At 37.2% G+C, this 25,695-nt stretch overlaps 1 protein-coding gene across 3 annotated transcripts in view; it reads right to left on the reverse strand.

Annotated features, from left to right (window-relative positions):
• LOC109536057 overlaps nucleotides 1-25,695 on the reverse strand; it is an 81,485-nt gene that overhangs the window by 50,014 nt on the left and 5,776 nt on the right. For 2 of the 3 annotated variants that reach the window (XM_019902129.2, XM_019902131.2), the window contains exon 2: nucleotides 22,382-22,650. In XM_019902129.2, the coding sequence (XP_019757688.2) occupies nucleotides 22,382-22,482 (101 nt within the window). In that variant the 5' untranslated portion in view covers nucleotides 22,483-22,650. Of the gene's footprint in view, nucleotides 1-671; nucleotides 927-22,381; nucleotides 22,651-25,695 lie in introns of those variants that run through there. The other variant, XM_019902130.2, reaches the window with a different exon arrangement.

A 25,695-nucleotide genomic window follows, 5' to 3' on the forward strand; every position in this document is an offset into this window, starting at 1 on the left:
CATGAGGCTAATTTTTGCAGAACTCGCAGATCATTGAATGGAAAATAAATGACCAGGGCATAAGCAACGATCGAACTAGCAGCAAAGCAAACATGTTCAATAATTACCAAATATGAAAATTGTGCATGTGCGATAAGGAAAAATTGAAGAGAGCAATTAAGGTCCAAATCAAATTTCCTCGGGGACCAAATTTTCTGCCGAGTATCGAGGAGAAGACCTTTTTCCTACTTCAACATCCTCACCTCCAAAATAAAAAAATACCAACAAAGTTCTAGTGGAATTCACTATCTGCCACCTCATTTTTCCGTCCAACTTGACGAAGTTTGAAATGAGCCTTTATTAGCAGCTGAGAGAATCCAGCCGGATGGTTTTTGCACCCTCGGTTCCATGACCTTGCAAGGCCTTTGCCAAGGCAAATCCTCATTCCAGACTGATGATCAGCTCGAGCAGCAATTGAACCGCCTTAAAGAGCAGATTTCCAGCGCCAGTCGCCATAAAACTCAGATAAGGCTATTTAAAATTCCATTTATCCGGGCGATAAGATCTCGGTTGGAAAAACAATGGAGGCTCGGTTACTTTTACCGGAATTTGCGCAATTCCAAAGCCTCAGGTAAAAGGAAATTGAAAAATCGGAAGCTTCTTGGAAGAACATTCTTAGGATGGAAACTCACCTCAAAACTGCAAAGTTTCTCGCCGACTTAATCCAATCATCAGTCACAAAACCAATTCTACCACATTTTCACTCCACTAGCGTTCCAATTGCGGAAAAAGCGGACGCGAAACAGCCTGAGGACGGTCGTCGGCACCTGTGCGTGTAACTTTTCACCTGTACGGTCTGAAATACCTTTCGAACACGTTGGCGATCGACCGAACTGAACTGAATGGGTTGCCGTAGTCCCTCCTCCGTCCTCACGCTGCCAGCCACTCGATGATGGCACAACAAAAGACACGTTTTGGTCTGGACGGCCTTTGAAAGTCGTCAGGCAAGGTTGGGAGGACGTTCGGTTTGTTTATCGAGAATCGGCAAACGGTGAAGACACAGCTGAGGAAGATTTGGAGGCGACGTTTTCAAATAGGACCGAGCTCGGCTCTAACGCCGATTGGCTCCAGAGGAATGGAAATCTTGAAGAAAATCAAGCTAGAGACAACATTTGGCAAAGCGACATAAAAGAGCAATAAAATATGTGAAGATGACAAACATTCAAAATTTGACCGGAAGCTTTAACTGATTGCTGCCTACAAAATGCATTGACGCTCAATTTTCCTCTTTGTTTGGGGCTGCAGGAATTTAATTCGCACATCAGTTGCCTGAAGCTTTTTTGAAACACTGGAATCATTCAAGGGATTCAAAGGGTTCAAAGAAATCGGAAACCTGAAGGTCAAATCAAATCAAATTAAAGAAAACTTTCGAGGAAATCATATAAGTCGAGAAGCCAGAGATTAATTGCCTGCTCCAACTAGTGAAGCACCGAGAACCTCAAACAATTTTCCAGAAAGTACAGCTTTTGACTGAAATTCGATGATTTTCTAGTAAACTGCCCTTAACACAATGGCTTTAAGATTTTTTTTACATTTTACACTCACACTCACACAGAAGCAATCGATTTAGTTTCGAAAACTTTCAATTTTCAGCGATAAAAAGTGAATAATTTGGTCTGCTAAAGTCTACAGTGAGGAACAATTAATTACTATTTTGTTAAAGATTTAGAAAATTGTTTTTCTACAATCACATAACTGGAAAAGATACAAAAGCTAAACAATCAGAAGTTGTTGAGTTCTAAGCCTTTGGGTTTAGTAGGAATTAATTGGAAAATTGGGACCTACACCAAGCCATGAGAAGCCACAGCATGCGTCACACCTGTTGATGGCGCAAAACCGAAAACTTCTCGGATCGCATAATCGCCTTAATTGGCTGGAAAATTGTTCAACAAAACGAGGTAAACCAAAAATTGAGCAATAAATATGTAAAGATGACGAACACGCAAAACTTTCAGAAGTTTTTAGCAGACTTCCGCAATAATGCTCAATTATCCACCTTGTTTGGTGCTGCAGGAATTTATTGCCACAAAATGCGTAAAACTCCTCATTATATGGTTGAGGGTCGTGAAAACCCCCCTATTTCAGATTATCTAATCCACTTTCGTCCACAAAATGCAATAACATCCGATACTCCAGCTCGTTCACTTTTCCAGCAATTAATTGGGAGCAGATACGCCTGCATCAGCTCTCTTTGAGCAAAATCTCACAACATTGAGAAATTTCCAAAAAATCACCTAAAGATGGCACAAAGTTCAAAATTTTACAGGTTATATAACGAACTAGACTAAGGTTCGTTATATAATGTAAGTAGTAATAAATCTCAATGTTCCAACTCTGTTGATTTTGGAGGAATTAATTGCAAAAGAAACACGTCAATTAAGTTATCTTGAGCAAAATTTGACCAAAAGTCAGAGCGAGAAATGTTGGCAAAAAATACCCGAATTTGACAAAAATTTTATAATGGGTTTTACTCTGTGAGACGCAATAGCGCCAAGGTTTTCAAGTCGTTTGGTTCTTCCGAGAACAATTGCAAAAGAAATGCTTTCACCAATCTTTCTTGAGCGAAACACCACGGATGAGAATATTTGCCAATAAAAATTCTGAAGATAAAACGCAATAAATATTTTAGATGTTTTAGAACCCACATTGGTCTACAAGACCCAATAACGTCTAAGGGTGCAGCTCGTATGGTTTTCCAACAATTAAATGAAGAATGAACACTTACACCAAGCTCTTTTCCGTAAAATGAAATAACCTAGAGAATTCGCCAAAAACAAGCTGAAAATGTCCTAAAACCGAAAATATTGAGCCGTTGGACACCAAATCTGATTGAACAAGCAGCAACATTATCCCATCGTTCATCTCTGTTGCGTGCCACCAAAATAATTGCAAAAGAAACACTCATGCCTTCCTGGGCAAAATGGGATAAATTAGAAATGTTTACCAAAAATACTTCAAATTGGCAAAATTTCAAAAATTTTTGCGTTTGAATAAGCGACTTTTCCCTATCAGACGCAACAACGTCAAAGTTTCCACCTTGTTTGGTTCTCCAGAGATTAATTTTCAGAAGGAGCGCTAACTGGTCACTAAACTGGTCAGGTTATAACGTGTGCCAAAAAAAATCTCGAAAATGAAAAACAATAAAAATGTCGGAGGATATAAAAACAACATTTATCTGCAAGACACAATAACGTAAAATATTCTAGCTCATATGGTTCTTCAGTAATTAAATGAAGAGCGAACACTTACACCAGGCCATTCAGTTAAATTTGATAAACTCGAAAAATTGCCAAAAAGAAGCTGAAATTGGCCCAAAAACCAAAATATTCAGCGGTTGGAGAGCAAATCTGATTTTACAAGCAGCAATCCCATCATTCTCTCTGTTGCGTTCCCACAAAATAATTGCAAATCATGCACTTCTGGGCAAAATGGGATAAATTGAAAATTTTTACCAAAAATGCTTCAAATTGGCAAAATTTCAAAACTTTTGGCGTTTCAATAAGCGACTTTTCTCTACCAGACGCAACCATGTCAAAGTTTCTAGCTTGTTTGGTTCTCCAGAGATTAATTTCAGAAGGAGCGCTATCATCAAACTTTCTTGAGTAAAACTGGCCAGGTTATAACCTGTGGCAAAAAAAAATCCGAATATGAAAAACAATAAAAATTTCGGAGGATATAAAAGCGACATTTGTCTATAAGACCCAATAATCTAGAACGTTCCAACTCTAACGGTTTTCCAGCAATTAAATGAAGAACGAACAATTTCAGTTAAATTAGATAAACTAGAAAAATTGCCAAAAAAGAGTTAAAAATAGCCTAAAATCGAAAATATTGAGCAGTTGGAGAGCAAATCTAATTGTACAAGCAGCAGAATTATCCCATCATTCAACTCAGTTGCTTTCCCAGAAAATAATTGCAAAAGAAACACTTACATCGTGGTATTCTGGGCAAAACGGGGTAAATAGGAAATTACCAAAAATCCTTCAAATTGGCAAAATTTCAAAAATTTTGGCGTTTAAACATGCGGCTTTTTTCTACCAGACGCAACAACGTCAAACTTTCCAGCTTGTTTGGTTCTCCAGAGATTAATTTCAGAAGGAACGCTACCATCAAACTTTATTGAGTAAAACTAAGTCAGGTATAACGTGTGCCAAAAAAAATCCCGAATATGAAAAACAATAAAAATTTCGGAGGATATAAAAGCGACATTTATCTACAAGACCTAATAACGTCTAAAGTTCCAGCTCGTATGGTTTTCCAGCAATTAAATGAAGAGGGGACACTTATACCGAGCCATTTTCAGAAAATTCGCTTGAAAAAAGCTGAAAATTACGTAAAATCGAAAATATTGAGCGATTGCAAGCAAACTCTAGAAGCAGCAATGACCTCCAGTCGTCAAACTCTGTTGCTTCCCAAGAAACACATTTTTCCTATGAAAAATGGGATTAATTCGAAATTTTCACAACAAACATAGTGAACATAAAACACCATAAAAATTGCAGATTTTTGGGAATTTTTCGAATCTGCCTCATTTTGCTCAAGGAACATTGTAGAAACCGTTTCCTCTGCAATAAATCCCTGAGGAACCAAAGAAAGTTGTTAACTGCAATGTCATTGCTCGAAAATTTTGGATTTTTGCAACTTCAGCCATAATTGTTTTGTCAAATTTCGTGTCTTATTTTTCTCTGGAGGTCTTGATGTAAATCTTCCTCGGCTCTCAATTCAGTCGCATGCTGCATCACAACGCAATTTTCGCCTCCCTTCCAAACCAAACAAAGGTGTTGGACGAAACAACGATTTTCACTCATGAATTCAACTGATTAAAATCTTCTCTTTTGATCTCTTTGAGTCTTCTTTGGCCCCACATGGAAGCTGCTTTCGCCCTCAATAATTCTTATCTTAGGCTGGCATCTAAATGGCTACTAATGCTGAAAGAAGCGGACACGAAATGGAAGCATTATCTTCGGTGGTCTCTTCGAAGGATGCACAAGGCCATGGGCGTTCGTTCACCCACCCACTACATTGGCGGGGATGCCTGATGGATTCGTCTCGATCCAACTAATCTCCTTTTGTTTGAGTGTTTTCATGTTTCTTCAGCTGTCTTTATAGGTAAATAATCAGCTCGAAGATGCATTGCATCCGGATGTTTCTAGGCCGAGAGTGCGATTGATTTGGTTTAATTTGCAAGTATACATTGGAATAATTTGCCATAAAGGCGTGAAAACGGCTGGTTGGGAGCATCAGAACGTGGGAATATATCTGCCAGACTTCCCAGCCGAAAACTTCATTTGGCTCCTATCGATTTGCGGTCGATTAATCGTCATGAGCAATTGAACACGTGGTTTTTTTGCGCTCAAGTAATCTCGATTGGTTATTATCGAGCGAATTTTTTCCGATCCAATCAGAGAATGTCGATTGCACGCCATGGCATCATACTTAAATGTGGCCCGGTTATATCATTGATCGATCAAACGATTTATCTTTACGGGCCTTCAAAGAATCAATAATTACATCGATCAATAACAAAAGTTGATCCAGACTAGCCCGGTTTCACCTTAATCGTGTTTGTTTCCATTGTTTTTCCACATTCAATTCCATTTTTCGCTTTGTAATGGAAACAATCGAAACTGAATCTACCATCAAAAGAATAATGCACATTGTTGCGCATGATGCAATCAACTTCATTCTGCAACAAACGAAGGGAAGCTGATAGATCTCGTTCTTTTGTAAAGCCGCCTTGTCTTTGTTGACCATCTTCAATGGAATTATGAGCGAAACCCGGTTATTTTGGGGCTTTTGCCCAAAAACCACTTTTTCTTTCTCTTCATCAGGGTGCGGCTGATTTGGGCTAATCAAAACGGTCGTGGGCAAATTGAACGGTCGACATCGAATTATCAGAACCGACTTAATTAAGTGTCAATTAATTGGCCGGGTTTTTGTTTCTGGGCAAATCGTGAATTTTGCAACACCAGCTAATTGGAAGGCTTTTGTAATTAATTACATGATTAATTAGCCGCTAGCCCTACTTTACATTCTACGATATTCAAGTTAAGGATTGAAGTTGCCTTTAAATCTGGTCAGTAAATATGAAAACAACAGACCATAATGAGCAAAAAGGCTCAAAAATTTTCCATATTGTATAATCGGCTTTCAGGTTTTAGGAGTTTGAAACGTTTTCAGTTTTCTAGGAGTTCAATGCAGAAGCTACATTTAGACGAAGCATTCTTGGGAAAAATAGCACAAACTAGAAAATTTGGCCCGAAACACCTGAAGATGGTGCAAGATTCATTCAATAAATTGCATATCCGAAACAACCGACTCTCGTCTACACGATCCAACAACGACTTAACTCCGGAAATTTTTCAGATCTAGAAAGATTTATTTGCTGAGAAATGAGGAAAAATCGAAACTATCTTGGGTTTTTAAAGACAATTTCGTCTACAAAGTGCAGCACCGGTTAATAATCTCGTTTCATCCTTCAAAAATTAATTGCCAAAAAAACGTAGACATAAAAAATCAAAAATTTAGAATATTTTTTTTTTCGTACAATCAAATACAACTCGTTTCAATACGAAGACTTTGAAACATTGAAATTACTAATGCGAAATTGGCGTCTAAACCTGAAGTAACATGTTTTAACTTCAGCTTCACTGTTAACTTTTGCGATTACGTTGTTGCAAGTGTTTTACTGCAAGTTGTTTGAGGTCGATATTTATTGTGCTAGCAAATAATATTTGGATCTGTAGATTCAAGTGTCTGCTAAAGATGCTGAAAGTTTGAAATTGCTATTTGATTTAGTCTGGAAGATGCGAATTTTTAAAAGAGCTCAGCTGAGTAAAATTATCGATTTTGAAGCCGACATTTACACAGCTGGCAATTTTCAACACTTGACACGATTTTTATAAAATTTTTCCTGTATTTAGAGTCTAGTCTCTTGTAAAGGTGACAGAAGTTTGAGAGGGCTACTGGTCTTAATTTGGTAGCTGCGAATTTTCCAAGCACGAGTGGCAGTTGAGAAAAAAAATTATTTTGAGACCGACATTTACACAGCTGAGAAAAAACAAGACTCAATATTAATTTTATGAAAATTTCCCAATATTTACTGTACAGTAACGATGCTAAAAGTTACAAAAGGCTACTGGCTTTAGATTCAAAGATGCGATTTTTTTAAAGAGGAGTAGCGGTTGAGTAAAAATATCGATTTTAAGGGCGACGTTTTAATTACAGAAAAATTCAAGACTATAGACGATTTTTATGAAGCGTTCCGAATATCTAGAGTCTAGTCTGTTCTAAAGGCTGCAAAAGTTTCAAATTTTTCCTGTCCTTGGTTTGGGAGATATCGAATTTCAAAGGAGCGGTAACAGTTGAGAAAAATTATCGATGTTGAGACCGATATTTATACATTTGCAAAACTTCAAGACTGATGGCGATTTTTATAAAACTTTCAGCATATTTATAGTCTAGTGTCTGGTAAATATCAGAAAAGTTTCAAGTGATTCCTGTCGTTAGTGTGGAATTTGCGAATTTTTAAATGAGAAGTGGCAGTTGAGTAAAACTATCGAGTTGGAGAGCGTTATTTATGCAACTGGAAAAATGCAAGAGTAACGACTATTTCTATGTAGCTTTTAGACTACCTAAGATGTAGAGCTTAGTATCTTCTAAATATGATCAAAGTTTCAAATGGCTACAACCTTAAGTTCGGCGGATGCGAATTTTTAAAGGAGCGGTGGCAGTTGAGTAAAATTATCGATTTTTAGACCTACATTTATCCATCTGCACAGATTCAAGCCTGAAAGCGATTTTTATAAAGCTTTCAGAATATTTAGTTATATTCAGAATCTGGTTCAGTCTAAAGATTAATAAAGTTTCAAATGGCTACCAGTTTTGTAACCAGAGTGCGCGGGTGAGTAAAAACATCCATTCGAGACCGTTTTTTACAAAGTTGGCAAAAATCAGAATTTTATGTGATTTTTATGATACGTTCTACATATGTAGATCCAAGTCTCTTCTGAAGATGGTGAAAGGTTCAAATTTGTAATTGCTTTAATTGGGAACATGCCAATTTTTCAAGGGAGGGCGTTTTTCTATGTGGGGCCATAGAAGTTTATTAAAGATAAAATTGAAGTAATGATAAAAAAAAATTAATTTTTGGATTTTCTGGAAAAAGTTCATAGCAAACTGCGTCGGTTTTTATAATTGAGAAATTCTTGGTCAAAATAGAATTACATCACTTTCAAAGAAAACGACTCAAATTCTTCCGCATTGGAATTCACCAAAACCGTTCCAAAGCTTAAAATCGGCAATGAAAGTCGACGTTTTGGATTGAGGAAAACTAACAGATGACTATAAATAGCTTCGTAAAGCTTCCCTATATAAAATAGCGCTTCCCAAGGGTCACAAATCGCTTAAAAGGGGCTTTGATGTGAAGTTCAAGGCAAAACATAAGCTTTATAACTAAAAGTTTTCGAATTTAAGACTCGTTTATGAAGGTCCATGTTGCATGTTGAAAACCTCACAGTCGCCTTAAAACAGCGGCAAAATGTCCAATAAAGTTGGACCAGTGTAGATACTGGCATGCTAACAACAAGACAAAGCTAATAAGAATCCGCTAAGTTTACGGTAAACGTTAAACTTCAAAAATTGGCTTTTTCAGTCGTTAAACCACTGTGAAAACTTGCAAAACTTAAAATCAACATAAAGGGCTCGGAAATGCGCTTTGTGAAGCTGAAATATATTTAAAAAGCTGCAATGATTGAGGCTCTGCAATGAGGAAAAAATTGCTGTTGACTTGAAACAGTTGTAATTTAAGGAATCAAGCTGGTTTATATGATCGCTGCTACAAAGCTGATAATTATCTGCGAAGTTCAAGGCAAACAACGAACTTCACAACTGGAAAATTTCCTTCCCAAAAATCAACTTTGGCGCTTTAAAGTGCATCTTCTAAAGGAAAAAATGCATTCAAAACACTGAAAACTTTTCCAACTGAAAGTAAGAAACAAAGATATACAAAATTTTCATTGACTGCATAAATTTTAAAAATATTGGAAACTTGAAATCAACTTCATGGGTTGATGAATGGACTTTGTGACGCCCAAAAGCCCTTAAGCAGCTGCAAAGCCCTAATTCGACAATGAAGGAAAACGCTGCTTCAAGCTTTTGAAATAATCCCTACTAGACTAACAGTATTCAAGTTGATTTCTTAAGCATGGCCCGAATCCGATGGCTTCGTAGAAAAAACTTTAATTGGTTAATATTTCCGGCCGAATTAGACAAAAAGCACGAATTGCCGAAAGTCATCGAGCTAACGGGGAAAAATCCCCAACTCCACAGCCAAATCAGAATAGTTCAGTACTGATGATGATGATGACTGACAGATTGATTCAATCACGTAATGCGAAAATTAGTGGCTGCAATGCGAGTCGGTTTTTGCCATTTTCCGCATATCTACGCATAGTCTATTATGTGTATCAGGCCGGAGAGAGATTCTATCTGCAGATGGTGATTTGAGCAAACGGTAAAAGTAATGATGAAGAATGAGATGGTGTGGTTTCTTCGGTCACGATTGCAGGTTCAATGACGTCGAAGTCGTATCGAGGCCGAAATATGTAAATATTTGAGCGCTAATTTTTCCAGCCGTTTTATAAATATTTATTCCGGCTGTGATTCGAGCACGATCGCCTCAACCTTGTCGCACTTCTCCTAAGTGGATTTACCATTTAATAAGACAACTTTCCAAAATATCGTCACCATCTAATTGGCAGCTTGATTATTAATTATTGGCTAATGTATGCAGACAACTGCTTACTCAATTTCTCCGGAATATAGAAATTTCAGGAAGCAATTATTAACTGTAGTACTGTCTACATAAGAGGACTTGATTTCGTCTTTGATTCGCTTGGGAATTTGCAACTTTTCCCCACGCGCACAGGGGCGCATTAGAGAAACTTTCCTTGCTGGGTGGTTTATTGCTGATATAAAAATGGTTTCTCTTCTGGTCCAAAAGTAGACGAAATGCTTCGCGCCACTGGTCAGCAGCCAATTAAACCAATACTTTCGTTGTTTGCCCATAAATCAAACGAGGAAACCGGCATGAAATCAACATTTTTCCTTGCGCCGTTGAAAATTGACTTATTGATATTTCAGCCAATTGAATTCAACAAATACGTACATTAATTCCCCAGCACGCCAAGGCTCTAATCTTCTCGAATCCATTCAACGGCTTCCCATCCAATATAAATCACCATCAGCACGTATGCACGTTATAATCTTCTATGCATACCCAATTTACCAAGCGAAATGAGCATTCTGCGTGCAACTATTTACCATTGCGCTCTTCTTTTATGCTTCGAACGTCCCTATTATACGTAGAAGTCGAGGAGTTAAATTGCGATTAGCGTCGGCCATAACGGTGTTGGTTTGCCCGATATCAATCAATTGCACTTTTTTCCTATTGTATATGCAAATGAACGCGCGGCTAGTGGAAATTTGAGAAAAAGGGCACAAAAGTGCCAATCGATATAAATGCAAATAACCGTCGAGAGAACAAGTGGGTGAAAATGGAAAAACTCACTCATTTGGCTTGCAACAGTTAGTATCAAAACAGAAGCTACAAGAATGGGCCCCGAGCCACTTTGCAAAGCTTTGCCTAAATCATCCGAGACCAACTTAAAAGCTCCTTCGCCCAATAGCGTGGCCTGTCAGCCAGCAGATCCCCTGATTTTAATCCCTTGGACTTTTGTTTTGGTAGTTATTTGAAATCCATAGTTCATAAAATGTTCCCATTAACGGAAAAGAAGGTTGATTAAAACGTCGTTGCCCAACGATTGTAAAATTCGCAAAAAACCACTGATAAAATTTCACCATTGAAATCTAGACTCTCTACAACTGGGGAATCTTTCTTTGCATAAACCCGGAGTTTGCTGGTTTTTACTGTTCCTAAGTCATGAACTCAGTATAGCGGAGAACACAGGAAAGATATTCTGCAAAGTTCCGAAAATTTTTTTGCAAATTCGAAAGTTCCACGGTTCCACATGTACAATAACGAACAATTTTCTATTTTTAGTTAAAATCGTTTTTAGTTTTTACACCTTTAATTGGGCAAAAGACGCCTAAGTGACACAGTTCTAGCTGCACAAGCCCATTTTGAAAAATGCTTAAAAAAATCCTTGAGAAAAGTACAAAAGCAAAACCTTCAATGCTACCAACTACGGAAACGAAAGATGATCAAAACTAAAAATTTCTCAAAAAAATTCCTGATGAAGTTAGACCTTTGAGATTTTTCCGATTCATGTACCCATTGGGTGGTACGTCTTTCATTCAAAAAATTCTCCATAAATCCCTGATGAAGCTGCAAATCCCCAAAGTTGTAGGATCAAAAGAACCGATACTTCTCCATAAAATTCAAAACGGCACCATTTTTCATTTAGTTTGATTATCCCACTTATAATTTCGGAAGACACGCAAGCATTGAAGATCATTTGTCTTCAAGAAACAAAGCATTTATAAAAAATTCTCGAAAAATCCCTGATAGAGATGAAAATTCATAAGTTTTTGGACCCACAGAACCGACTTTTTCCTACAAACCACAGAAACACTGAACTTTCAATACAGTCCATGTCAAACAAGCCCAATTTGAAAAATTCCCAAAAACACGTTGACAAAGATGCACATTTAAAATTTTATATTTCCCGCGCTGATGTTCTTTTATTTATGTTTTTTTACTTCGAGATGAGGAGAAGATGGCTGATTAAAACAGGCCCCAAAAAATCTCATTAAAAACTGGAAAGACTCAATTATTTAAAAATGTATGCTTTTAAGTCAGACGAGGTCATTTTGAACAGTTGTTCTGAAATGAAAGTTGCATGAACGGAAACTTTACTGATTTTAAAAAAGAGTTTAAAGCAGTTCTTAAAGGGCCTAAATAAATAATGTTTAATGCTTGTTAAGTATTGTTTAATTGGAAATTTTAGTAGAAAATTTCCTTTATTTATAAATCCAATTTGAAATAGACGTTAAACGGACAAATTTCAACTCATGTGGATATGGGTAAAAACTGATTTCTGTTTGAAGCGTTATTAGGTCCCCTTTTGCAGTAACTCTCTTGCAAAGCGCAAAAAGTACCACAAAAGCTTGTGAAGTTCAAGCTAAAGCTTGGACTTCATCAAGCAAATATTTGCAAGTATGCAGTTAACTTCGCATAGTTTCGAAAACCGTTTGAAAAAGAGACACACCACGAACTTCACAAGTTTAATATGTGCAAGTTTCTAAATAGCTTTAAAAATAAAATAAAACTCATTGTCAACTCCAATGGACGAGAAATGGACTTTGCGAAGCTTAAAATGCGAAAAAATATGCAAGCAGTGTGTAAAACTCATAAAATTGCCTAAAAATCTGCGAAGTTCAAGGCAAACTATGAACTTCACAAATAAAAAATTGTAAATCACGTCCTTTGATTATTCGAACTTGTAAAACAAATTGCAAAAATCGAAAACTTTAAATCAACTTCATGAGCTTAGGAATGAACTTTGTGAAGTTCATACTGTATAAATATACAAAAATGAATACTGGCGAAGTTCAGAAAATACAACAAAAGCTTGTCAAGTTCATACTAAACCATGAGCTTCACACAACTATTTGCCAACCACGAAGTTTGCAAGTTCAAGATGTGCACGTTTTTAAATAGATCTTAAAAAAAGAAACACTCACTGAACTGTGCAAAACTCAAAAAATTGCATGAAAATCTGCGAAGTTCAAGCCAAACTATGAACTTCCAAACAATTTTCACACTAACAGCTGACTCTCCTTAGTATTTAGCGCCGTTAGAGATTCGGACAATCTCAAAACTTAAAAAGCGTTTTATGAAGCTCAACATGTAACAAAAATGTGCAAAACTGATAATCGACAAAGAAACTCTTGTTTGCATTAGAAAAGCTCATAATTCTGTGAAGCACAATACGTAAATTTTCCAAATACGACCATAATAAAACTCAAGATTGTACCAAAAATGCTCACAGTTGACTAGAGAGATTTACTTGATGTCAAGCTAAGCTTAGTCTGACGGCAACTCACTCTCTGAAGCTCAAAAATACCACAAAAGCTTGTGAAGTTCAAGCTAAAGCATGGACTTCACCATTCAACGATTTGCAAGTATACGGTTAAGTTCGCATAGTTTCGAAAACTTTTTCAAAAAAGGACACACCACGAACTTCACATGTTTAATATGTGCAAGTTTCTAAATAGCTTTAAAAAATAAAACTTATTGTCAACTACAATGGACGTGAAATGGACTTTGTGAAGCTTAAAATGCGAAAAAATATGCAAGCAGTGTGTAAAACTCATAAAATTCCCTGAAAAGCTGCGAAGTTCAAGGCAAATTATTAACTTCACAAATACAAAATTCTGAATCCCGTCTTTTGATTATTCAAACTTGTAAATCAAATTTGAAAAATGGAAAACTTTAAATCAATTTCATGAGCTTAGGAATGAACTTTGTGAAGTTTACAAGCTGCTGCAAAGGTTTAAATTCGGCAAAGAAGGCAAACGTTTTCTTTAGAAAAAATACAGTTGACCTGAACGCGCTTTGCAAAGTTAATAAATTATTAAAAAAAGCTGCCAAGTGCAAAACAGAGCATAAACTTCATCACTCAAATATCTCCAGACTTGCAATTGAATTTCCTTAGTCTTTAGAGTCGTTTCTGAATGGGAAAATCTCAAAACTGCAAAAGCGTTCTACGAACTTCAAAATGCAACAAAAATATGCATAAATGAATTCTGACGAAGCTCACAAAATACAACAAAAGCTTGTGAAGTTCATATTAAACTATGAGCTTCACAATTCAACTATTTGCCAACATCAGGTTAATTTCGTATTTTTAAAACAGTTTGAAAAGGGGACAAACCACTTTACAAGTTCAAGATGTGCACATTTTTAAATGGTAAATCTTAAAAAGGAAAAACTCACTGAACTGTGCAAAACTTTGAAAATTGCTCGAAAATTTGCGAGGTTCAAGGCAAGCCTTGAAACCTCCTTTGTATTTAACGCCGTCTAAAACTCAAAAAAATCTCAAAACTTAAAAAGCGTTTTATGAAGCTCAAAATGCAAAATGTTAAGCTAAACTTAGTCCTGCTCTGCAAAGCTCAAAAAATACCACGAAAGCATATGAAGTTCAAACTAAATCTTGAACTTCAAAAAGCAGTTGTATGCAAGTTTGTAATTGATTTTGCGTAGCTTTTGAAGCGCTTTGAAAGGTGGGACAACTCCAAAGGCCTGGAAATGCACTTTGTGAAGTTAAAAACGTAAAGGAGTTATACAAGCACTGTGCAAAACTTAAGAAGTTGCGCAAAAAGCTGCGAAGTACACCACAAACTTCATAAAGCAACTGTTTGCAGATGTTTGAACAATGGAACAAAGTACAATCAAATTTGCATTTTTTGCAAGTTTTTTTAGCAAATCACACAAAGCTGCCAAGTTGAAAATAAAGCCTGCATGCAGCACAACAGTTTTAAACTCGATCTAAGCTTTTAAAAGATTCCCAAAGCAGTTGACGCTAAAATCAAGCCCTCTGAAAGCCTTCTGAAGCCTAGAATTTCACTAGAAAACTGTTTGCAAATCACAGCCGAGAAATCCTACAAATTGAGGTTTGCAGCTAATCATATTTGCGTTAACATCCTGAAGAATTCAACTAGAACACGAATATCTAGGATATTATGAGATAACTGTGCCTGGTCACCTGCCTTTGCAACGATGAACGAATTATCGCGGTTTTGCTTTATTTAATAGCCGTTGTGCATAAATGCGGTTATTATTTTGCCTGCCATTGATCGTTTCCGTATTTGCGCGACTAATCTTGTTAGTTTTTTCGCCAATGTTGCGGTCTGCTACAGGAAAAAGCAACAATTCTACCAAATCCGAGCACTCACCTAGCGTTTTAAGGGCATTTTCTGGGCCCCAACGGAAGCACCTCACGCAACTAAACCGGAGTTTGTTTGCAAGCCAACGGTTTCATAAAAGCCATTCAGTCGAAGGGAGCATAGGAAATTTCGGTTGGGCTTAACTGAAACTGTCCCTCCATGGTGCAATCAAACGACACCGCGGAGTCATTTCCCATGGAAAAGGGGCTGGGCACGTTGGTTGCACCCCGGCGGTTTTTCAATCAGTTAAAGAAAGTTGAGAATGTTTTTGACTTTTTCTTTGAATCGTCTGCAATTAAATCGAGTTATTCGACACAATTTCGTCAGTGCTTACTCACTTAGAAATCCGGCTTACTCACTAGGTGATGAAGAAATTTGCCGACGATTTTTTTCGCCTCGGCTCGATCGAGTCGATTTATTGGTTTTCTGCTCGTTAAGAGACGAGTAGAAAATAAAAAACAGAAAATACCACCCTTGAACACAACAATCCGGAAATTAACGCCTGCACAAGTCAAAAATTTAATCTATTGGGCGCATTCGCCAAGCGTCGTGAAAAATGAACTAGAACCAGATTCCCAACTAGAAAATTTGAATAATTGGCTTCCAGCCTTCCAAAGAAAACTGTTGAATAAATCCACGATCCCTGCCTAACGAGTTGGGCTAAAGCCCCCAGACTTGTTTTATAGCCAATGGAGCCCCTTTCGTTATCACGCAAACAAGTCGAACCTTGAATAGCCATACAAAGGCCCGTTTAAAACAATTAAGGAGCATTTGCCAGGGAACCTGAAAGGAAAAAACCGACCGCTTACCTTGTCAGGAATGCGCTTGATGTGGGCCGACGTTGTACGTGTATAATGGAAAATCGTGTCGCTTGGAACCTTGAACCGATTTTAAGTACCGTAAACGATAATGGTCAGGGATTTTAGTGATGTTGAAAAGGAAAAGCTCCATATATTCGATGCAATTAAGGTTTATCCCGGGAAAGTCCAATTCAATTACCAATTAGCGTGCGTCTCTGAGCGAATTAGGAAATGCTCATGCATATTCAGTTGAATTGTCAGTTATTTTCTGATTATGCAAACCCAACTGGTTTCCAGCTAAGAATCTGCACATTCTAACACAATGCAATCACAAGTGCACAGGAACTTTTCATTTACATGCGCTTACAGGGTTTGACACGGAAGAAAAAAGTTTACGTTTTCGGTCATTTCAAAAATGTGTAAGTTTCATTCCAAGCCACTTATCGCTTTGAAATTTTCACAACATATAGACAAGTCATAAGCCTCAACAGGGCGAAAATCCTAAAAAAATCTCACTGAACTCTGATTTTTCACAGCGTGTGAAAGGTGACTTTGCAAGTGAACTTTCCCAGTCACGTGCAGGTTTTTTGCAAAATTCGTAACTTTCAAACTGAAGCAACTAATGAAGTGCGATTTTTACAGTGGGGAACAGAAGCACGAATCTATAGTATAAGCGCAAGTTTTAATAAAATCCCACTTCGCTCCAGTTTTCACAGGATCGAAATGGTGCCTCATTGCAGGCTTTCGTTAGTAAACTCCCAAACTCCACCAACCACCAAAATGAAACCTGCACAAAAACAGCAGATGTATCACTCTGAATGCTCAGAAAATTTGAATAAAACTCAACTGATTCCTGATTTTTAACAGAGCACTATAATTAGCACGCAAACATTTCGTCTGAGTTAAACAGGCTCGAGTTTAAAAATTTGTAGCTTCTAAACAAAATAAATCCGCAGCAGAAATTGCGTGTCCAGATAGGAAAAGCATCAAGCTAACAACTAAATCTAGCAAAATCGCACTCAACTCCGCTTTCTAACAGCGAAAAATTCGTAACGTTCAAACTGGTGCAACCAGTAGCGCGAAATTTTCACGCGAAAATTTCAGTTTAGAAATGGCGGGGTCTTAAAAATCATATTAAAAATATCACTCATTTAAATGGCACAAAGCCAGCAACACGAAATTATCTGGAAAGGACTAATATGAAAACTTTGAGAAATTCAAGAAAATCCCAATTAAAGCTAATCTATCACAGCGTAAAAAATATAGGCGCAACGATTGGACATTTCCATCCATCTGTAGACTTTGTTTTAAAAAATCTTAGCTTCCACACTAAGTCGTTCCTCATGGCAAAATTTTCACAGGGATCTGAGAAATAATCGATCCGAAAAATGCAATAAAATCCCGCTTCAAACTGAGTTTTTACATCGCGAAAAAGATGACTTCGAGTGTGGACTTTACCATCCAATACGGGCTTGCTTCTAAAAATTCATAACATCCGAACGGAACAATCTTTCAGTGGAAAATGTTCACAGCAAATACACAAAACCGCAGTCTAACAAATCTGGAAGCTTTAATAAAATAGGGCTTCCAACTGATTTTTACAGCTTCGAAAGTGGCTTCATAAGCTGACAATACAATCCATCTCCAAAGCGTCTTTTACAAAATAGTAACTTTCCAATTAACCCATTTCCTACTTTACAATTTCCAGAGCGAGTAGAAAAAGCCCCAGTCTGAAAAGTCTGAGAAATTCAATTTTAAAGACAAATTTCGATTTTGAACGGCCTGCAAAACTCCATCAGTCTATTTGCAGACTTTCTTCTAAGAAATCGCAATTTCCCAACCGAATAATCTCTAAATTACATCACAACAAATATAAACAGCGTAAATCTGAGAAATGTGAGAAATACAATAAAATCCTTTTTCAAGCTTATTTTTCGCGGCGTGAAAATATGGCTTTCCAAGTGAACACACCCAAACATCCGCAGGCTTTCTTCTAAAAAAATCATAACTTCCAAACTGAACCGATGCCGCATATAAAATTTAAACAGCTGATAGAACAAGTATCAATCTGCAAGCTTCGTAAACCGTAATAAAATCTTATTTAAAAGTGATTTTTACAGAGGGAATGAAAATGTTTCAAAAGTGGAGATTCTCATCCATCTGCAGGGGTTTCTTGACACAATCATAGCTTTCGAACTGGACCTTTTCCCAAATGAAGGTAAATTGTATAAACAAATAGAACAATCACTGATCTGAAAACCCTGTAAAAAGCAATAAAATCGCACTTATAATTTATTTTTTGCAGCGTGGAGAAATGACTTTACAAGGGAGCATTCTGATCCATCTGCAGGCATTCGTTTAAAAAATCCTAACTTCCGAACTGAACAATGTGGCAACCGGAAATTTTAGCGGCAAGTGGAAAACTCATTGATATAAATAGTGTGGGGAAATACTATAAAACCCCAGTCCAAACTGATTTTTCACATAGTGAAAATGTTGACTTGACTTGAAAAAAGTAGGTATGGCTATCCATCACATGTTTTCCTTTCAAAAATCATATCTTGAGCACTGAAAACACTTTTAGTGGGCAATTTTCATAGCAAATAGGGAAAGTAGCTGCAAAATAAATCTGAGAGCGTAAAATCGAACTTCAAACTAATTTTTTACGGTGTGAAAACCTGGCTTCTACAAGTGGACAATCTCAATCATCTGCAGAGTTTTTTGGCAAAATTATAACTTTTGCACTGAATTATTTCCTACTATGCCAGACTAACGCGCACAAAAAGCACAAATCAGCAAATTCTGAGAAATGCAGCAAAATCGGGTTTTAAACTGAGTCAGTTAGTTCAGTCCATGTGTAGACTTTCTTCGAAACAATTGTACTAATCCTAGTTAATCCGGTGCTTGATACCACATTTTTTACAGATTAGTGGACATATTTTACATGTGAACATTCCCATCCTTGGTAGCGGTTCTTTAAAAAATCGTAACTTCGCAACTGAACCATCTCTCAGTTGCAAATTTTCACCACAAACAGAAAAAACATTGATCTGGAAAATGTGTTGAACTTAATAATATCGCACTTCAAACTAATTATCGGCAGCGTGAAAAATTGGCTTGACAACTGAACGATTCAATCTATCGCAGCCGCTCTTATAAACGATTGCATTTTCCGAACTAAGCAATTTCCCCTTTCGAAATTTTTCGCGGCTAATAGAAAAAGCATTGATCTGAAAAGTTGATCTTATATTGTACCAAAATCCCGGTTCAAAGTTATCTTCTTAGAGCGTGAAAAAGATGGTTTGCCAAGTGGACACTTTCATCCTTCAACAGGCTTTCTTGAAAAAATCATCACTTCTGACCTGAGCTAGTTGGCACTGATAAACATGCACAGAGCATCGAAAAAGTAACGGACCAAAAATTACGAAAATTACAATAAAATTCCACTTCAAATTGAGTTTTTCAGCGTGAAAAGGATGGCTTTCATTGAAGACGTTCTTACAAAATTGTAACTTCCGAAATTAAATATTTCTCAAATCAAAAGTTCTCAAAGTAAACAGAAAGATCATCAGTTTAAAAAAAAAATTAAAAATGCAATGCAATCCTACGTCCAACTGATTTTTCGCACCGTGAAAAAAAGCTTTTCAACTAGACATTTCCGTACATCTGCAGACGTTCTTAAAAACGGTTGTAATTCCCGATCTAAACAGTCTCCCACAAAAAAGTTTTAACAGCAAATATAGAAAGCCTGGATCCAAACAGTTTGAGAGATACACTAAAAACCCACTACAAATTAATTTTTCCCAACGTGACAAAAATTACTTTCCAAATGCACATTTCCATCCATCTGTGGCGTTAGAAAATCGTAAATTCGGAATTAAACCACAACGCAATTTAGAATTTTCACAATGCATAGACAAAGCATCAGTCTGAAAATTCTGAACAAATGCATAAAATCTCGCTTGAAGATTATTGCGCAGACCGTGAAAAATTGGCTTTACAAGTAGACACATCCATCTGCAGGCGTTCTTTTAAAAAATCGTAACTTCCGAACTCATCCATCTCAATGAGAAGTTTTCATAGCAAACCGTTCTGGAAAATATCGTAAACCGCACCCCAAATTATTGAGCAGCGCGTGAAAAATATGGCTTTACATGTGGGCACTCTGCAGGAGGATTTGCAGAATTGTCTTTAAAAAATCGTAAATTTCTACCCAAAGCACTCGCCACAGCAAAATTTTTATAGTAACTAGAAAAAACATAAGGCAGAAAATTCTGAAACATTTCATAAAATCCCACACCCAATTATTGGACAGCGCGTAAAAAAGATGGCTTTACAAGGAGACATTCTCGAGGACAATTTACAGAATGTCCTTTAAAGAATCGTAAATTTCAACCAGAAGCACTTTTCAACGCGAAACTTTTACAGTGAGTGGAAAATCCGTCAGTCTGAAAATTCTGAAAAGTATTGTAAAATCCCGGTTCAACCTTATTGCCCAGAGCGGCAGAAATATGGCTTTGTTAGTGGACACTATCCATGACAATCAACAGAATTTGCTTTAAAAAATCGTAAATTTCGACCCGAAGCACATTTCAACGCGAAACTTTTACAGTGAGTAGAAAACGCGTCAGTCTGAAAATTCTGAAAAATATTCTAAAATCCCGGTTCAACCTTATTGCACAGAGCGGGAGAAATATGGCTTTGTTAGTGGACACTCTCCAGGACAATTTGCACTATTTTCTTTAAAAAATTATAAATTTCGACTTGAAGCACATTTCAACGCGAAACTTTTACAGTGAGTGGAAAACGCGTCAGTCTGAAAATTCTGAAAAATATCGTAAAATCCCGATTCAACCTTATTGCACAGAGCGGCAGAAATATCGCTTTGTTAGTGGACACTATCCATAACAATCTGCAGAATTTGCTTTAAAAAATCGTAAATTTCGACCAGAAGCACATTTCAACGCGAAACTTTTACAGTGAATGGAAAACGCGTCAATCTGAAAATTCTGAAAAATATCGTGAAATCCCGGTTCAACCTTATTGCACAGAGCGGGAGAAATATGGCTTTGTTAGTGGACACTCTCCAGGACGATTTGCAGAATTTTCTTTAAACAATTATAAATTTCGACTTGAAGCACATTTCAACGCGAAACTTTTACAGTAAGTGGAAAACGCGTCAGTCTGAATATTCTGAAAAATATCGTGAAATCCCGGTTCAACCTTATTGCACAGAGCGGCAGAAATATGGCTTTGTTAGTGGACACTATCCATAACAATCTGCAGAATTTGCTTTAAAAAATCGTAAATTTCGAACAGAAGCACATTTCAACGCCAAACTTTTACAGTAAGTGGAAAACGCGTCAGTCTGAAAATTCTGAAAAATATCATAAAATCCCGGTTCAACCTTATTGCACAGAGCGGGAGAAATATAGCTTTGTTAGCCGACACTCTCCAGGACAATTTGCAGAATTTTCTTTAAAAAATTATAAATTTCGACTTAAAGCACATTTCAACGCGAATGTTTTACAGTGAGTGGAAAACGCGTCAATCTGAAAATTCTGGAAAATACCGTAAAATCCCGGTTCAACCTTATTGCACAGCGCGGAAGAAATATGGTTTTGTTAGTGGTCACTCTCCAGGACGATTTGCAGAATTTTCTTTCAAAAATCGTAAATTCCGACTTGAAGCACATTTCAACACGAAACTTTTACAGTGAGTGGAAAACGCGTCAATCTGAAAATTCTGAAAAATATCGTGAAATTCCGGTTCAACCTTATTGCAGAGAACGGGAGAAATATGGCTTTGTTAGTGGACACTCTCCAGGACGATTTGCAGAATTTTCTTTAAAAAATTATCAATTTCGACTTGAAGCACATTTCAACGCGAATGTTTTACAGTGAGTAGAAAACGCGTCAGTCTAAAAATTCTGAAAAATATCGTGAAATTCCGGTTCAACCTTATTGCACAGAGCGTGAAAAATTGGCTTTACACGTAGACAAATCCATCTGCAGGTGTTCTTTTAAAAAATCGTAACTTCGGAACTCAACGATCTTTCAATGAGAAATTTTCATAGCAATCAGAAAAAGCGTTAGTCTGAACAGTCAAAAAATGTAATAAAATCGCACTTCAAACTGATTTTTTACAGCTTGAAACATGGTAACTTTCGAACTGAACCGTCTCCTAGTTCTAAAATTTGACGCCAAATTTAAAAAGCTTCAGCCTAAAAAGTCGAATAAAATCGAAACTTCAAAGTAACTTTTCTCATTTTTCCAATCATATTAGTTAAGGCTGTACACATGAACTATACAGCGAAATCTGCCAATTAAATTTAAAAAAACGGAAAAAAACCTATCGAAAAATATATTATTTCATTGGTAATATTGACGGGTAATAGGGCCAGTTTATAAGTTGCCCAACACTTTCACTCTGAAACGCTGTTAGGTAATGGTAGCGTAAATCAACCGGGCCCATGTCTGGCCGATTCGACGGCCTCCAAGCCAACCAAGTGCGTTATTTCGGCAAATAGCCGAGTAATTAAATTGGCATGTATTTTATAACGTCCGACTTAACACCACTGTTAGATAATGTTTTTCCCACAGTCACAGAGAATTTGTAAGTCAAACACTTACCTATCATTTTTCGATGTTCCGGCTCCATCGCCCTTGCAGCTGGATAGGGAATAAGTGCGTTTCTTCTTTTTCTTCAGGCACAGCACATTGGCAGCAATCATGACAGAAGAACTTGATCAAACGCCCAGCGAAAAAGTCACATTCTAACCGTCTGCGCACACTCAAAACGCGACCAAACTGCACATAACCTTAGAAGGTACCCTTCTTAGGGCAACCTGCCATCTGCGCCCATGAATGAAAGTCGACGGCTTCTGGTTTCCATCTGCCTGCTGCAACCAATGAAACAAAAAAAACACTATCAATTGTATGGTTTCAATTGTAGGATTTTTAGGTCATGCATTATGCAAGGCGAAGCATTTAGCAAATAATAATAATTGTTATTGTTCGGGTAGGCGTCGCAATTAAACGCGCGCCGTCCATACTTAATGTGGCTGTTGAGGTTATGTAACCGGTAAACGGTATTCGATAACAACATTCCAAATCGGTACCAATCGGGAATTTGCAATTAAGTTGAGGATCCACGGTTAATATTGATCGATTTGCGTTGTGCAATCGATAACAGCCTGTGCCGATCTATTTGGACGTGACGTCATTATTTGGGACGCCATTTTGAAATTGGCTCATGTTGGCAAATTCCCTTCTGGGTTTCTTCGCGGTAATTTGAAAATGCTTTTTTTATTTTACAGAAGTTTTTGTCCAATTAAAAGTTTCTTGGAGGAAAAAACAAAAAAAAAGTTTGAAGATCGACATGCGCTAATAACGTCAAATTTCCGCCCCTGCTCGGTGGACAAGCGACATTTATTGTGTCACTACCAAAAATCTGGGGACGGACTATACCCAGACTTGGAACCTACAGACTTTTCAAAAATAGTTTCATTTTGGTCGTTTCAGCTTGCGGGTAGCTGGAACTTCCAGAAACTTCTACAAATTGCGATATTTAAAAACGCTGAATTGAAAAAACCAGACTGTTGTGAATTTGTTTCGATTATGGGAGCTTGAAAGTTTTTGAAAAATCTTATTCGAACGACTAATTGGATTCAATTTCATTGGGACAATTTCACACTCTTTTGAAAATATGGGGTGTTTTAGGCTTGAGACGTCAAAAAGTGAAAGTTTTTGCTCCTATTTCTTTAGAGGTTAGGGTTTTCTGACGCCACTTAATCTGTGAAATATAGTTTTCGGGATGAGCAATTAAGAGGGTTCGGATATTTTTAACTCTTTCGTCTACTGAAAAAAGTCAATCACTGCGACCGCTTGATCATAGCCTTTGATAATGTCTGCCACAGTTGCAGTCGAAACGTCCAGTCCTAAACCAAAACACACATTTGGAAAAGTTCAACCTGACTGAAAATGCCCTCAACTCGAGCTGTTCACTTTCCCTCAGCCATAACTTCAGGGCTTTTAGCACGATGTGCCACATCAAAGGGCCATTTTAAGACCACTCTCCTCTCTAAACTTTCGCGCTTCTTATGGAGCTTCCAGAGGAACAAGTGAAATGGATTTTAATTGAAGCTTGTTAGCATAAAACCAACTAGCTGGCGGCAAGGATTGCATGGAACAATAAATGTTTAATTACAGCGGTTTACTGCGTTTAATGTGTGCTCTCTTGAGTAAAGCAATTAGTTTTATTGGGGGCTTTAAAGTCGAGTGACACAACAAAGTGGCCGTATAACAATACTTTCGCTGAAGATATTTGAGCGCATAAACTAGTCTTTTTACAATTGAAAAAGTGACAAAGAGAGGCAGTTTCGTTCTATTGGACTATGAGGAAACTCACCCGAAAGGAATCGAACATATTTACTACCGTAACAAAGAACTGGACACTGAGGCGTAATGAGTCCACAAACAAAAGGGAAAATTGCTTCGCAATCTCAACAATTGGCAGTTAATTATTATGTAATACAACACCATCTACTACTACCGCGTAATATATACAACGCGCGATATATAATATGGTCTGCACTTCGGCATACATGGAGGAAAATTTAATCTGGCTTATTCATGGTGGATAATGATACACATGTTAAGCGAAGGAAGGTCGTTTCAAGCCGCTGAATGTCGTAAGCACAGTCTAATTTAGATTTTTCTTGAGAGAGCTAAAAAAGCGGCAATCTACACGAACTGTTAGAGTCCAAATGGACAGTTACAGGTTTCAGGTCAATCAAGTGAGTTAAAAATATGTGAGGGCGCTTGGAGTCATTCCTGTTTGAGTCAGAAGCGGTAAATGAGAGCAAGAGAAGAAGAGCAGAGTGAAGCAAGAGCAGGAAGTGGCATCCATTCCAAAGACCTCATTTCGCCCCAACTGCCTGCGATTAAAGTATTAATTGGTGGACGGATTAACTGCCATTAATTAGCCACCGATCTCAAGTAGAGCGGCACTCGAAAATTGTATGTTGACGATTTCACTGCGGAACAGCTCAACTTGAAAAAATTCTACTGGATTTACTGATGATGACGTAAAATCGAAACTTACCCAACTTATAAAACGCGGTTCGTTCTATAAGGTGCAGACCAAGAAAACTTGGTAGCTTTGCTACTTTCAGCGGAAATAAATGCCCAGTACAAAAACTAATAACTTGAAAACCTGCCGCATCTCTAAAAATTGTTCAAATCTTTTCAAATCAAACCAAAACTTTTCTTCCAGGCAACGAAAACTTTGCTCTACAACATATGTTCAAAACTAAGTAGCCAGCTTCACTGATTTCTGACTTAGGAAACTGCGGACTGTGGCTTGTATAAGCAACTTGAAAATCTAAACCCCGAGTTAAAAATTGTACAAATTTGGCCGACAAAGAAATACATTCGAAACTTTTTTCCCGCATAGTGCAGATATTGTTCAACAAAATTCGCCTAAGAGCAAATAGGAACTTTATCAATTCCCGGCCAAATTAATTTCAAACTTACTTCGAAAAAGTCAAAACTACAAACGCACTGTTGGACAGTTCTACAAATCTGCTTGAGGAAAGGTTCGAATCTAAACCCCCTTTTCGCAAAATTATAACAATTTGGTTGAAAGGCGCATAAAAAGGAAACTTTTTCACAGATTGAATCAGAACGAGCCTAAAGAATAGAAAAGAAGTAATAAGATATATTTAATCAAAACGTGTAAATATCCAGCAATAAGTCGGTGATCATTTTGGGAATGTTTCCAGTTTCCATCCATTTCGCCATCGAAGTTATGAATTTGTTCGTTTTACCGAGAATGTCTTGCTTTGCTCAGAAATCGTGTCTAGAAGTGCAGGATGAAAAAATCGAAAACCGCGCAAAAACACTCCGAAGTTAAAAATTAATTCTGAATTGACCAGTGTTTTGAA

The sequence above is a fragment of the Dendroctonus ponderosae genome, unplaced genomic scaffold (assembly GCF_020466585.1).
Source record: "Dendroctonus ponderosae isolate FM_Combo_2020 unplaced genomic scaffold, Dpon_F_20191213v2 Dpon_F_20191213_11, whole genome shotgun sequence".
NCBI classification, from domain to species: domain Eukaryota; kingdom Metazoa; phylum Arthropoda; class Insecta; order Coleoptera; family Curculionidae; genus Dendroctonus; species Dendroctonus ponderosae.